This window comes from Eumetopias jubatus, unplaced genomic scaffold (assembly GCF_037043125.1).
Source record: "Eumetopias jubatus isolate StellerSeaLion01/CBP00866 unplaced genomic scaffold, mEumJub1_p1.0 scaffold_1, whole genome shotgun sequence".
Lineage (NCBI taxonomy): Eukaryota > Metazoa > Chordata > Mammalia > Carnivora > Otariidae > Eumetopias > Eumetopias jubatus.
In genome coordinates, this window is record NW_028274807.1 from 144503364 (window position 1) to 144519758 (window position 16395).

Sequence of the window (16395 nt, forward strand, 5' to 3'; positions counted from 1 at the left end):
CCTGGACAACAGCCAGGGCTGCATTCCATCCCCCATATCAGAGACCCGGCATTGGGCCCACAGTGGGAGCAATAACCGAGCATGGGATGACTGGCGATAGTCAAGCTCTGTTAGCTTTCCAGGAAGAGGCTCAGGGGTGTCAGGGGACAGACACATACAGTAAGACTACAAGGGGGTGACAGTCTAGGATGCTTGTGATGAGTAATTTTGTGTGTCCACTTGGCTGGGCCATGGTGCACAGATATTTGGATAAACAGGGTGTTTTTGTAAGAGGGTCTGTGGTGGACTTTGAGCAAAGCAGACTGCCCTCCATAATGTGAGTGGGTCTCCTCAAACCAGCTGATGACTTGAATAGAACAAAAAGACTAACCTCCCCTGAGCAAGAGGACATTCGGCTAGGAGACGGCCTACAGATTTGAACTGCAACACTGCCTCTTCCTTTGGTCTCCAGTCTGCCAGCCCATCCTCTAGATCTTGGATTTACCAGCCTCCACAACCACATGAACTAGTGCCTCAAACTGCTCTCACTCTGTGTACATAGAGCTGATCTTTGAACAACACAGGGGTCAGGCGTGCTGACCCCCTGCACAGCAGAAAATCCATGTGTAACTTTTGACTCCCTAAAGCTTAACGACTAATAAACTACTGTTGACCTTATCAATAACAGTCAATTAATACATATTCTGTATGCTTTATATATTATATACCATATTCTTATAACAAAGTAAACTAGAGAAAAAATGTTATTAAAATCATAAAAATGTTTACAATACTATACCCTAGTTATCGAAAAAATCCACATATAAGGGGGCCCGTGCAGTTCAAACCCATGTTGTTCAAGCGTCCACTGTGTATATATATATGTATTATATATAATATATATACATACATCTACATGCCCCCACAACCCGAGTGGTTCTGCTTCTCTGGAGAACCCCAATATGCCACGGCAGCTCTCAGGGCAACCTCTGGGAGGTCGCCAGTTTGTGACTTAGCTGCTTACACTCAGTTGGCAAAAGTTTCTCTACCTCTTGACATCTGTGTGCTTCCCATTCATGCCCTAAAAGGGTGGTTAACTTTGCCCTGGAGTTCCCACGTAAGTCCACCTCAAATTCCAATGGCCAGACTGGACGATAAAGCCGGCAGCTGGTCTGATCAGCTTTGGTCAGGATGGCAGAGTCACACGGCACAAAACTCAAGAAGCTGGTCAACATGAACCACTCAAACCATCACCCCTCTTTCTTGAAACTGGCAAGATGACAGCACCCAGAGATTCCATCAAACACTCATCTGTTTCTGTGAGGCATTCTGTAGATGTGATTAAAACCCATAAGCAGTTGACTTTCAGTAAGAAAGATGACCTACATAAGCCTGGGTGGGCCTGATTCAGCTGAAAGGTCTGAAGAGCAGAGCCAAGGCTTCCTTGGCGCAGTAGCAACTTTATGGGTAGATCCTCACTTCAGACAGTGTCTGAGGATTCCTGTCTGCCCTGCAATCTTAAACCTGCTTGGACAGGCCCCATACTCGCCTGTGAGCCAATTCCTTGCAATCAATCTCTTAATATGGATCTCCTACTGGTTCCGTTTCTCTGGTTGAACCCTGGCTGCTACATCTCTCTTTGTCTTAACCTCCTTATGCCTCAGTTTCCCATCTGTAAAACAGAGACAATGATAGTATCTACTTCACAGGGTTGACTTGAGGGTATAACACAAGTAGAGCTGACAGCAGTACTGGGCACAGAGTAAGGTTCCTGTAAGTTCGAAATATTATTGTCCATGTAACTGTCACTATTGCTAATGAATCCATGCCTTCTGGGAAAGAGTTTATACATTAGTGGGGAGGTTAAGAAAAATAACTCTAACAAAGATATTTGTTAAAAATGTAGGTGGACATAAAGTGCACCAAGGATCAAGAAAAGAACTACCCAAGCATGTCTGGGGCATAGTGGAAGGTAGCCTCCACAAATACATAATACAGTTGGGCCGAATTCTACATTGCTTCTGCTCTGGGACCATGAGTCTCCTAAAAATATGCTTACAGGGCAAGAAACTCCCTCTTCTCCAAAAGCTTTTAACCAAATCAGTGGAGGAGTGTTTCCCAATGGCTAGGATTCCCTTCATGGAAAATCATTCATTTACTCAAATTTTTATTGAGCACCTACTATGTGCTAGGTGCTGTCCTAAGCACTGAGGAATAAAGAGGTTAAAAAAAAACACTTCTCTATGGAGGGACAACAAGTGTCAGATAATAAATTAGCAAATGCCTAATTTCCAAATGTAACAAGGTAATAAAAGAGCCTGACAAGAGAGTCATGTGAGAGCCCCACATTGGGTGGACCCTATTTTACAGATGGAAAACTGAGGCATAAGGAGGTTAAGATAAAGAGAGATGTAGCAGGCAGGGTTCAACCAGAGGAAACAGAACCTGTAGGAGATCCGTATTAAGAGATTACTGCAAGGAACTGGCTCATGTGCAAAAAAAAAAAAGAGAGAGAGAGAGAGAGAGAATCAACTGAAAGAAAAGAGGGATTTGCATTACAAGGCTCCTAACTTTCTGGGAGACCAGGCAGTTAGGTCTTTTGTGGTTAATTCTGACTTCAGCCTCCCCCATCTTTGACATTCCAGCGAGTCCTGCCCTGAGCCAGCAGAGACACCAGAACGAACATCCTTCTCCCAGAGCAGCAGGTTGAAAGACAAGTTGGAGGTTGACTGGGGACACTATCTCATCATTTTGCTTGTGGTGGTGTTCACCTGAAATGCCATTACTGCCAAAATCCAATGACTCAAAACAGAGGATCTCCAAGGTGTTCCATGGACCACACAAATGTTTGTTTTAAATGGCACGGATACTCTCATCAGAGGATGATGAAAGATTCCCACGGTGGTCGTAAATCCTCCCTATTCCAAGTCAACTTGCTTCATCGTCATCAATAAATGCCCCTCTTATCTTCTAAAGTAAATCTGCACTCATAAAGCATTGTTTTTATACAGTAAGGATCTATAGTATTTCTATTCAAACAACACTCTACTGCTTTTAAAACATTTGGAGACAACTGCTATCCACATACTCCACATTACAATTTTTGAAAACTGAAGTCTGGAGCAGACCTATTTTGAAAGATGGCAAATTGCTACTAAAAATGCATGCACGGGTTACTTGTCATCATTTATCCAAAAAAGTGCACAGAAGAATTAATTCAGGACTTTTCTTTTTTCCCAAATAATCGTTCTGCTCACACAAAGGATAAATTTACTTTATCCCCTAAATGCGGTTTCCCTGGTGATGGAATTGCTCACATTCAATGCCGTCAGCACTGACCGCTACCTTAAAATTGATTGGCTAATAAAATTCGTTAGGGAAAGATCTTTGACAGTTGCTGCTTCCATAGTAAAGGCTGTACACGAATCAAGGTTTCTGACCAGGTATGCACCTCATCCATGTGCACCAGGATCAAACCAAACCATCCTGAAGGGAGAGAATACTGAGCCGATATTATTTATAAAGATGGCACTTTCATTAAAGGGCCTTCCCTTGTATGTGTATTAAATAAATATGAATTACATGGAGAAACATATAGTCACACAGCAGGAACCACATAAACACATATCGGCATATATTATACTCTGGAAGGTTTATTTAAAACTATATTAAATGACACAGCCTCGGTACAGTTTACCCACCCAACGTAAACCAATGCAACACACACAGCTCGCTCTCCAAAAGGATATGTGCCTAGAAGCAAGCTAACAATAGTATAAGGAAAGGATAATTCCTACATGTCAATAAATTACCATTGAAAGCTTAATTAAAACTAAATTTATGCCTCACACATACCCATTACAATTCAATAGCATGAATGACCTTTTCCCTCGTCAAGCTACAGAATCCAGACACAGTCTCCCAGTTGAATTAACTGTTGGGTTGTTTTTTTTTTTTTAAGTCTCAAATGTCACATAAAACATTATTTGGTCAAAGACACAAGAACCTGGGCTCTACCAAGTTTGTTCTGTTTCTCAAATATTTGTTATGTCCAAGCTTATACCGTATTTGGATTCAGAGAACTTTTTTAGTAGGAACTCTCTTTAGAGAATTTTCAACTCTAATCCAAGGAGGAAAACAGTTAAAATAAGACCCATGTCCACCACACATAGTCCCACACATACACACAAATCTGTGCACGTACACAAACATACTCAGGCTCTCATGCTTGCAGACACACTGATCATTTCTTCAGGGGTCACTTTTGGGAAACAGTAATGAATTAAGAAGAAACATCTTGACTTCCCTACTTTATATTCTTCTACTCAATTCATGGGTGTAAGCAGGTGTGTACGCATACACACAGACTACTACAAACATGTATTTTTCAGAAAGCACCTAGCAAACAAGAATTTTATAAAAATCACATTGTACTTGTACCACACTGAACTTGTGCCCATTTAAATAAACATAAGCCACGTTAAAACCCATTATAGTGTCACTAAATGACACTAAATGTCACAAAAAAAACATCACTATTAATGTCACTTGCATTAAAGTTAATGCAAGTAAGTGCCATAATTTCCAGCCATCGTATTCTCAAACATCCGAGGGCTCAAACTGATTTATAAAAATATTTTAGAACCTATTTAGAAAACAATTCCAGTGGCGCATTTGGAGGCTCGCACCATCATCGCTTTCCCATTACCCACCCAGACAGGAATACCCCCATCCAGTGCTCTCATTGTCAGAGGAAACCCTGTGACTACCTGACTCAGTCCTTGACCGGTCACTATCCACTGTGTATGGGTACCAAGCAATCCATGAATGCCTCCACATTCTGTTTCTAAACCACTCTGCTAGAAAAATGGGTCCTCGAATCAGTTTGTCCAACCAACATGCCCAGCAGTTGTGCTAGGGCTAGAAGGGGCCAAGATGAATAGGACATGGCTTTTAGCATAAAAATCCAGTCTGGGTGCCTGGGTGGGTGGTGCAGTCGGTTAAGTGTCTGACTTCGGCTCAGGTCGTGAACAGTGGGATGGAGCCCCCCTGTTGGGCTCTGCACTCAGTGGGGAGTCTGCTTGTCCCTCCCCCCTCCCCACTTGTGCTCATGCACATGCATGCGCTCTCTCTCAAATAAATAAAAAAATCTTTAAAAAAAAAAATCCAGTCTGACACATAGGAGGGGCTCGGAACCTGTGCAATGGGTGGAGGAGGGACGGAGTGAGGAAGCTCACAACCGAGGGCAGTGCTATCGAAGAAATACAACTCTAGCCGCTAATGGGAGGCACGTAATTTTAAATTTTCTAGTAGGCACACTTAAAAGGGTTAAAAAAAAAGGAATCAGGTAAAGTGAAATTTAATATATTTAATTTCACCTAACCTAGAAAATATTTTCATTTCTACAAGCAAGGAGTATTAAAACATCCCTAATGAAACATTTTACCTTTTTTGGTACTATTTTGAAATCTAGTGTGCATTTTACATTCACAGTACATCTAGATGTACAGTTCAGACTAGCACATTTCAAGAGCTCATTAGCCCCGTGTAAGTGGTGGCTCCCCTAGAGAACGCACAGGACAGAGTATTTCCATCATGGCAGAAAGTTCTACTTGGGCAACATACCTCCCAAAAGAGGGAGGCGGTAAGTACATGGTGGGGATGAGCAGGCATGCTGAGGGCAGGTCATAGAGATGGACAGACTATGGAAGGCCTTGCTTGCCATGCTGAAGAGTACAATCTTTATTCGATGGACAGCAAGGAGTAAGATGGTGACAGGATTAAAAAAAAAAAAAAGTCAGTGGTGATCGATGGTTTAAAAAACACAGATTCATAGGCTAGAATCAATCCATGATGAATATTCTTCCAATTCAAGATAAAATATTAATAACAGGGAAAATTTAGTATGTTTTTCATAAAACTAAATTTATTCAGTGCAATGAGTGGCTCTTTCTTAAGGGATTATATGCCTTGGAGGTGGCAGGGGAGGGGGGCATTAAATGTGCTTTTCTGAGATGGTAGTAACCACAGACTGTCACTATGCTTTCAAAATGCCCATGCTGGTCAAATTTTAATAGTTGCAACATCATGCTGCTCCCAAAATTCTACTTCTAAATTTTAGTTTACAAGTAGAATCCAAAATTCTGAAACCACCAGTTTTAAACAATTTCTGACTTTATTAAGAGGGACATAGGGTCCAATGTGCACATATTATTCTGTATCCTGATTTTCTTATTTCCCACACAATTCATGTAGTCATAGTGCTGACTTGTGACTTTTTTTTTTTTTTTTTTTTTTTGAGTAGGCTCCACACCCAACGTGTGGCTTGAACTCAGGACCCAGATCAAGAGTCACATGCTCTACCGACTGAGCCAGCCAGGTGCCCCTCTTACACATGACTTTTATCTTAAGCTGCTACACAGTAATTCAGTATCTGATGTGAATTATTGTTTTAGTTATTTCCATGATGTTTTGTGTTGAATCTATTGCTTTATTAGTATGAATAGCTTTACCCAAATTAACTGTCTTCCTCCAACCCCAATTCCACAGACTAGTTCCTCAGAATATAGTTCTCAACGGGGAATTCATGGGTCAATGGCAATGAACAGCTTTGTGTTTAATTCTTATTATAGATCACCAGGCTGTAGCAAAAAGACAATATGCAGCAAGACCAGTATTTCTTAACACCCTCCTATAATGGGCCATAATTATTTCTGATAATTTGATAGAAAAGGTAGCCCTAATTTTCATTTCTTTAATTGCTAACAAGGATAGGCCTGTTGTTTCAAATTCCCTATATTCATCTCTCCTAACCACTTCTAGTGAGGACTTTGGGTACTGACCTTTGAGATCTCAATTCTTTATATTTTGGGTGATAACCACTTAATCTTTAAAACTGTCCCATTATCTTCACCCATGCTATGAAATTTCATTTAATATTTATTCTCTTGCCTCTGGCCGGGCTATTTTTCTTTTTTTTCCCCCCTTCAGATATTCAGGTACATCTGTCTTGTGTATGACAATTTTCCTCATTGCTTCAGTGGTCCTAAGTTTATCTTCCCCATACAGCTGGGTTAAAAATGCTATTCCATTTTCCTCTAGTTATTTTATAGATAAATACAGTGGAATCCAAAGCCAAGGCTTTATATTCTGAAATTAATATACTTTTAAAACTGCAGAGCTTTCTGGTATGAGTGAAATTTTCTCAGATTGTTCCCAAGGTGGATCTGCCCACATCATAAAATGACAGATGTCTTCAAACAGCTATCATTCGCCAATCAGGAGTGAAGCTGGACAGGGTATCTGAGAATCTGAACTTTAAACTCTTCCCTCAGAGGTGTTCAGCACCCTACAATTCTCTCAACTGCCAATGTTTATACTTATGTCTCAACGAGCTCACTTAAAATTAGATTTCAGCAAGAAAGATTATCAGTAGACAAAAGCAACAGCCTGAAGAAATAAACGATTGCCCAGGAATACAAAAATAAAATCACTATATAGCTATGGAGGCATTTTACCTATTTTCCACATAATGAAATTTCTTGGGGAAATTTCAAATAATTGCCCCCATGGGTGGAAAATGGAGAGAAAACAATAGGATAAAGAAAAAAGGAGCATTTATGTCATTGTTGACAAAGTTTAGATCATACTATGTAAGTTTTACTTATCTATACATGTGACATACAGAAAAAATACCCCAGAAGTAAATTCACTGAAAGCTTACATAATTGTTATCTGAAAGGAGGTAAGATTATGGGTACTTCTGATTTTCTTCTTTTGTACTTCATTATATACTTTTACATAATTATTTTTATATGCATATGCTTCAAGAACATACTTTTATTCTTTTAAAAACTTCTTAAAAATGGAGGAAGAAAAGGGCGCCTGGGTGGCTCAGTCATTGGGCGTCCGCCTTCAGCTCAGGTCACGATCCCGGGGTCCTGGGATCGAGCCCCGCATCGGGCTCCCTGCTCGGCAGGAAGCCTGCTTCTCCCTCTCCCACTCCCCCTGCTTGTGTTCCTGCTTTCACTGTCTCTCTCTATGTCAAATAAATAAATAAAATCCTAAAAAAAAAATGGAGGAAGAAAAGATCTGGGCATTAAATTGCATCATGTGCTACTGAAAATGAAGCTAAGTCACCTCAACTTTTACTGAGGCCACAGCTCATTCAGTGCAAGCGCCCCCACTTTTTTTCATATACTCCAGGCTTCCTAGCACCACTTGTAAGAGTGAGTCTATCAGCGATCCATTATCACAGAAGAGAATTCTCACAATACCATGAACTTTCAACCTGCCTTTTTTCTTTTTTTCCTTTTTTTAAAAGTTGTCATCTCTAACATACTTGCAAAAGTATCTGCAGTGAGGTTTACATAAAAGCGACTATGACAGTGTTGTGGTCAAGTTGTTTTTTTTTTTAAGTCCTTATTTGTTAGATAAATATGAAAGCATTTACTGGCAATCATAAAATGATATAATATTTATGATTTCCTTGAAATACTCCAGCAAAAAAAGAAAAAGTGGTAGAGGGAAAACAGATGAACAAGAACAACAGAAAGTTGGAACTGCTGATACTGGGTGATGGGTACCATTATTCTGTTCCACTTTGGGCACGAAGCGTTTCTCTAATAGTTTTTTTTTTAAGATGCTATGAAAACTGAAAAATATATACAAGTGCGTGACCATTCCTCATATCATCCAGTGTGTCAAAGTTAAGCTCAGAGCGAAACACCATTAAAAAAAAAAAAAAAAAAAAATCAGGGTGACTATATTAAAGGCAGCATTTGACTCTGTATCTTCTCTTTATTAGGCAAGACAGAGTACAGGTGTGTGTAAATCTATCAGGAAAAAGTTATTATCTGAATAACTTGATAACAAAAAAAATGCATCTACAGATTTGATTCAGAAGATTTCAGTTTTTCAGTCCTGGGCCAGAGTCAGACCAAGATAGCAGGCTGACCCAGCACTACTTGGCTGGTGACATTTAGAAAATAAAACAAGATGCGTGCTGACTTGAGCAACAAGACCCTACGCTAGGAGGCCCATTGTGCTGCTCACCACGAGCCAGGGCCCTGCTGCTTCCATCAGAGGATGGGCTGGTCCACCCTCAAGCCAGCTGCAGGGCCAAAAGCCTCAACACAAGGTAGGCACCCAAGACCACTACCATTTATTTCATATAGTCCATTCCCAGGAACAGTTGCAAAAGATGATATGAACACTAAGGAAGTAGGATTCCCAAATTGATGACTTCCCAGTGGGTCAAAAGTAAAAACAAAGCATAGTTCTACATAGGTTCATAAGGCACTCACAGCTGAAAGGCTTTCAAATGCACAATCACAGTAAGCCTCAAATCTCCCTTGAGAGGAAGGGAGGGCCTGGGTTATTTCCAGTCTACAGATGCAGAAACTCCAGTTCAAAGCTTTGAAAGACTTACTTCCAAAGAACAGAGTCTTCTGACTCGAAAGACAGTGCTCCTTCACTCCCCAGCACTCTGCTGAGAGTGGTCTGTGATGGGAAGACCAAGGGAGGCACCTCATGAGTGAGGCAAGGCAGAAAAAGGTCTCACACGTCCTGAGTTTCAAAACGACTTCAATTATTTCCTGGCTACCCATGACCGTGTACTGTCTATTTCTTTGCCATGACCATGGGGAGACTTTGATTGACTCTACTTCTACTTGCACCCATGTGTCTGTAGGCTGGATTTCCCTGCTTTCTAAGCTCTCACAGGTCTCCTAAACACCTCACTTCACCTCACCTCACGCAGAAACAAATTATTTTTTCTGTAACCAGGAGGCAACACTGTCATGGCTGGGAGGCTGGCTGCTGGCCATCTCTCTTAGCCAAGATGGTACAAGGGAAGGGAAGGTGGCAGCACAGTGGTAGCGGCCCTCAGCGCCCAGGGACCACTCAACCTGGTAGGAGAGCAAAGCCTACCTCTCTGACTTCGTGAAGCTGGCCAGGATACTGACTCTTGGCTCTTCGGGCAGCTGCAGGCGACTTGTGATGCGTGATTGTGACAACACCGGGGGCCCCCGCGCCGAGGTGTCTCTGGCTACAGGGAGACGCAGGATTGGGCGTTCCATGGGGGAGCAAAGTGAGACTGCGGCTTCGGGAACTTGGAGTCGTCTAGAATAAGCAACAGGTGTCAAAACTCAGCAACCGACCTGCAGAACACAGCTAAGGACTGGCTTCCATTTATCTGGGACCCCTTCGCTTAATCTTTCCCCTTTGTCTATTTAGAGGGATGAAGGGATGGGGGAGGTACAGAAACACTACATGCCCAAATCCCACACTCACTTAAAAGAGACAATGTCCATTAACTATGCTCTGTGTTTCCTGTCCTACTCTATTGGCCATGAGAAGCTACGGAGTCCCCCCAAATGCCACAGACTCTTACGGATCTGTGCCTCTGCATAAATTAGCTCCTCTACCTAGAACGTTCTTCCCCTCACGCTGGCAGACTTCAGCTGAGTCTTAAGACTCTGTTGTTTCCTGATGTGTGAATCATCTCCCTGTCTGCCTCAGCCTCCCTGCTGCTCCTATTCCACTACAGCAAGATTATATTCTTTGTACAGCTACCTTCCTAAGAGATTTTTCCAAACTCATCATTATATCCCCAAGACCTGGCACATCCTGATTGTCTAATTTATTAGGTGCTTAATAAATGTCCGCTGCATAACTGAAAGTCCTCAGTTACCAACCAATTAATCCCCATTTGTTAGTGTACTGCTCTTATTTCATCCTAGAAGAATATATAATCCCAGTAACAATTTAGTATAGGATAAAGATGACATTTCAACCTAGTGGAGATGAATTTTTTCAATAACTGGTATTGGGATGACTGGGCAGCCATCTGGAAAACAAAGTTGGATTCATCTCACAGATCATAGACCCCAAATCGATCAAAGATATTAAGAAAAAGAAAGCACAAGAAAACATGTAGCCTTGGGGTAGGGAAGGCCCAACACCTCAAAATCCAAAAGCCATAAAAGAAAAGCTCAACAAATTTGATTACCTAAAAATTAAAAATTTCTGCACAGGAAAAAACTTTAAAAACCCACTACAACAGGGGCGCCCGGCTAGCTCAGATGGAGGAGTATGTGACTCCTGATCTTGGGGTCATGGGTTCAAGCCCCATGTTGGGTGCAGAGATTACTAAAAATAAACAAATAAACAAACAAATAAACAAACTAAAAAAAAAAAAAAACCACTTCCACCACCAACAAAGCCAAACAATAAATTAGGAAAAATATTTTCAACTTGTTTCAAAAGCCTCATCATGCTTGAAATGTTGGCATTCATATTAATTACAGATGTAATTCTATGTATCTTACTGTAACTCTGAAAATTGTAGTATTGTTGTCATGGAAATGTACGTTATTTATAATTAGGAATGGAAATCCTAGGGATTAACAAGAAACAGCAAACTATTAAAATGGGGCAAGACAGGAACACTGATCATTCACAAAAACAGATGAAGTCCTTAAACCATATGAAAACACATTCAACTGTCTTCATTAAATGTAAATTCAAGCCACATTTAGATACCATCTTTGGCCCATCGGATTGGCAAAAAGCCAAAAGTCTGAGTACACTATCTGTTGACAGGGTCACAGAGGAATAGGTTTGTGGCAGTGTAAGGTGACAACCCCCCCGCCCCGCCCCAAGGAGGGCAATCTGGCAGTGTGTGTCGCAGTTACAAAGGTACTTTCTTGTGACCCACAACATCCTGCTTGGGAACATATCCTCCAAAACACCTGCTCCTAGGGGGAAATGGCGGAGGTACCCACCACGAGCCACTGAAGAAGGATGTTAAATGGCAGAAGATGGGAAACAACCCAAAGGCCCATCAGTATGGGACAGGCTCAGTAAATAACGGTACACCCACGTAATCTAACACCACTAAGCTGTGTAAGAATAACGAGAAAGGGCTCTATGAGTTGCTCTGTAAGAAAAAAAAAATCTCTAGAGAAGTAAAAAACAAAAAGCAAGGTGCAGAACTTTCACATAGTATGCAAAGTTCTGCATCAAAATGTGAAAAATGAGTATTTTTATTGTTAGTCACTTACAATTATTTGTTTCTTTTTTAAAGATTTTTAATTTATTTGAGAGAGAGCACGAGTGAGGAGGAGTGGCAGAGGGAGAGGGAGAAGCAGACTCTCCACTGAGCAGGGAGCCTGACGCAGGGCTCAAGATCTCAGGACCCTGAGATCATGACCTGAGCCAAAGGCAGATGCCTAACCAACTGTGCCACCAAGGCACCCCTAAAATTATTTGTTTAAACCAGAAAAATACCCCAGAAGACCCACAAAACTAAAAAAAGTGGCTAGTTATTTGTGAAGAAGCAGAGAATGAAAGAGGAACAGAGAGGAAGGCAGATTTTTTTTTTTTGGTCCAAAGGGTTTTTTATGTTCTTTCACTTTGAACCATGTGAACGTATCACTTATCCAAAATTTGTTCAATTCTACATAAAATTTCCATTCTAAATGTTCCTATCCTTCACTCCAGCTTGAGAGAAGGCAGTTACAGGATATGTTGACTCAGGCCACCTTCTGAATTTCAGGGATCAAATATTTACTGAACACCTACTGCATGCCAAGGAGCATATCTACTATGTGGTCTCAAGGAGAAACAGGAGATGTATAAGACAGTCTTTCATCACAGATGCTTATGATATTGCTGGGGATAGAAGATATACACACAGAAACACATACATGCACACAAACACACACACAGAGTAAGAAAATGCAGAGCAGGGTGTTAATTTGGCAATACAGCCAGAAAATGCCAAAGAAGTGAGGAAGAGCAAGATCTGCTAGAGCTGACCTCATCACTGCGGGCTGCTCTGAGAGTGAAGGACCCGAAGCCTGCGCAGGCCTGGGGGAGATACAGATAGGCAGCGGTGTACAAATCCACCCAGACAGCACCTTCAAAGTGGTCTTAGCCTCAGGTCTCAGGTAACAGTCAACAGCTCTCAAAGTTGTTAAATGTTAATGACCTGTAATTTTCAAGCCTCGGAGGGGCTGGGTGTGGGGTGTGAGGCAGGGCAGAAGTCAGAACTTTATATTGCCCCACAACATCAGAGGAGCTTGTAAGGGTTCTCTGGATTGGACATGGATATAATTAATAGGAAGACAAAGCCTGAAAGCAGTGTGTTGCTTTTAAATAACCTTATATACAGGCAAATGGAGAATTTTTCGTCTAAGAATTGCATATACCTCGATCACAATGAAATACAGCAGGCATCTATTTTCTGCTTTAATGTTTTCACTTGGAGTGTGGAGGATGAAAGAAGCTATTTCTTTAATCCTTTAATGACAGTGAATTTGCCTAAGCATTAAGAGTCTACTGAAAAACATTTTGATTGTTTGGGAGGCTTATTCCAACCCAAGAAAAGGCAGCTTTTTCACTGGGCTTTTAAGACACACAGCCAAGGTTCCCTCCCCCAGCTGTACCAGGTTCTAGCTGTGTTGACTTCATTTGAGTTATTTAAGCTTTCCTATTAAGCATCAATTACCTAATCTTTAAAAAAGGAATAATAATATTGACCCTTAAAAGCCATCATGAAGATTAAATTAGATCGTGCACATAAAACGCTTAGCACAGTAGGAAACTGCACGGCCAAAGTTTGTTTCTTTCCCTCTATCACTTAAAACTTGATCGATGAAGGCCTTATTGATTTTTAAAATGTTAAGAAGTCACTTAGTTCAAAATCATAAGCAGTGACTGACCTCCTCCTTATTTATTTATTTACTTATTTTTTTTACAGGATCAAAGTGGTGATGAAGTCCAAAATATAATTAAATACTTACTGGAGAATCTATATGGTCAGCCATTACATTGCAAGACTGTAGGGGGAGAAAACAATTCTAGACGCTGAGTAGAATGAGAACCCATTTGAAATCAGAGAGAAGACAACTCTGGCAAAGAGGCGCCTTTGCTCGGAGCACTACCACTGTAAATGGTAATAAATCAAGAAAACTCACCCAGGAGCCAAATTATTCCACTGTGAATGTCTAACCTCATGATCATTACTTAATGGCTGTCACTTGAATTCACAAGCAGTAAATTTGAGTTGAAAAACCTTTAATTTCCCATTAACTGTGGGCTCTCACGGCTTAATTCACACCAGTGCCTCCTCTCAGGGTAAATATGAACAAAAAGCCTCACTCTTGGTACACTCCGTAGGTCATCAGGCTCCAGGAGAGAAAAAGGGAGACCAGCCAGCAGACTGTACAACCACTAGGAACGAGAAGGCTCTCTTTCCGCAGGCGGCCTGTCTAAAATTCCCAGGTTGTGTTTTTTTAAATTGTGTTTAGCTATCACACCACTCATCCCCGCTACTATTTTATAACAAAACATTATCAAGAGTTTGAGGAACAACAGGACAGGTTTTTACTCCAAATATTTACGTCAGGGAGGGCGACTAGAAATGTCAAGTGCGCCATCTGTGAAAAACTCGGAGTCAAGGGTAACTGTTTCTCTCCGGGAACAAGATTCACACTTTACCTAAGAGAATCAGCCCTTGTGGCCCCTCTCCCAAACAGCACTGGCCTGACAAAGAAGAGAAAGGGGTCCCAGGTGAGACAGAGTGCTGATGCTCAGACCCTGCCCAGACATTCAACATGCAGTAGGGTTTCTTGGTATTTACAACCTCTTGGTTTCTCCTACTTACTTCCCCAGATCCCTGAAATGTCCCAAGTTTGCAAGGAAGACACGTACACATACTCTCTGGCTAAAACGGGCATGAAGGAGAGGCATGACTGAAAAGAGGGAGAATGCACCTGAAAGAATACGTCCAGGCAGGGAAATCAAGCAAGGAGCCGAGACATACGGTCCAGTCTGGGAAGCTTACAGCAGAATCACTGGACTATCAGGAGGCTGTGAGCAGGAAGTGCTTAAGAGTCCATGGCCTTGGGGCGCCTGGGTGGCTCAGTCGGTTAAGCGTCTGCCTTCGGCTCAGGTCATGATCCCAGGGTCCTGGGATCGAGCCCCACGTCGGGCTCCCTGCTCAGCTGGAAGCCTGCTTCTCCCTCTCCCACTCCCCCTGCTTGTGTTCCCTCTCTCGCTGTGTCTCTCTCTGTCAAATAAATAAATAAAATCTTAAAAAAAAAAAAAAAAGAGTCCATGGCCTGGGTTCAGATATGAGCTCTAGCGTTCATGAGCTGGATGGCCTAGTAAAGTGGCATGGGGTTCTCACTTCTAGAATTCTATTTCTTTTCCACTTCTAAAATTTTACTATTAACCTACCTCACTGGATGGTTGGAGAATGAAAGGAGAAGAGGTAAGTAGGGCACGGGTCATGAACTTAGCATGAAGTGTCATCATTATCATTTGTAAATTAAAATTAGGCCTTCAGGCACCAACACAGATGAAGGATTGTTAAGTGGTCCCAGAGTCAAATATATGGACTTAAAGACTGTTTTCATCAACACTGCCTTAAACAGACACAGTTTTACCACTTCCTTAAAAAATAAATTAAAAACTAAAAAAAAATGAAGAGTAATCATCCTAATTACTAAAAAACAGTATGCTTCAGAGAAAACATACATTTAAAATATGATTTCATATTTTAAAAAATACATCTATTATAGAACTTAACGTGTCTGTAGATAATGCCAATGGTACATAGGTACTAAAAGTAAAGAATTAGCTTAAGTAATAGGCGATTTCCCATTAATATTTTGGAATAAAACAGAACCTCACATTGTAAAGATCACCTGCTGGTCCTAAAACCCTCTAAAAACATATATCAGAAGGTGATAATTAGGCTTGCTGAAGCCGAAATTTAAAAGCTTTTAAAGGAATAAAGGGGGAAATATATATACATTTGTGGCAACCACTTCTATAGAAAATTTTTCTGATGGAAAAAAATCGCTGAGAGTCAATTATAACAGCATTCAGATGACATTTAATTTGGAACCTATTTTCCTCACTTCCTTGAATTCTTTCATAGTGAAGGGGAAAAAAAGACACCATATTTCAGAATAAATAGCCCAAGGGAGACAAAAAAACCGAAACTAATCTGGTTGCATTTTTTTTAAAAAGATTTTATTTATTTATTTGAGAGAGAGAGAGAGACAGGGAGAGCACAAGCAGGGGGAGGGCCAGGGGGAGAGGGAGAAGAAGGTTCTCCACTGAGCAGGGAACAGATGCGGGGCTTGATCCCAAGACCCTGGGATCATGACCTGAGCCAAAAGCAGATGCTTAACTGACTGAGCCACCCAAGCGCCCATGCTTTTTGTTTTGTTTTGCTTTTCTTTTAGAAAGAAAGCACCTGCAGAGGGAGGGGCAGAGGGAAAGGGAGACAGAATCTCAAGTGGACTCTAGGCTGAAAGCCTAGACCAAGCCAAAACCAAGAGCTGGACACTTAACCAACTACACCACCCAGGCATCCTGGTTGCGTATTTTGAAAAACAA

The 16395-nt window shown here is 41.3% G+C and overlaps 1 protein-coding gene across 2 annotated transcripts in view; it reads right to left on the reverse strand.

The window, feature by feature from the left end:
• The window catches only part of OSBPL10 (oxysterol binding protein like 10), a 308560-nt gene that overhangs the window by 139881 nt on the left and 152284 nt on the right, over positions 1-16395 (reverse strand). Inside the window, exon 4 of one of the 2 annotated variants that reach the window (XM_028107049.2) lies at positions 9910-10101. The exons of the other annotated variant lie outside the window; for it this stretch is intronic. Coding sequence (XP_027962850.1) covers positions 9910-10101 — 192 coding nt within the window. The remainder of the gene's footprint in view (positions 1-9909; positions 10102-16395) is intronic. 2 annotated transcript variants of the gene reach the window in all.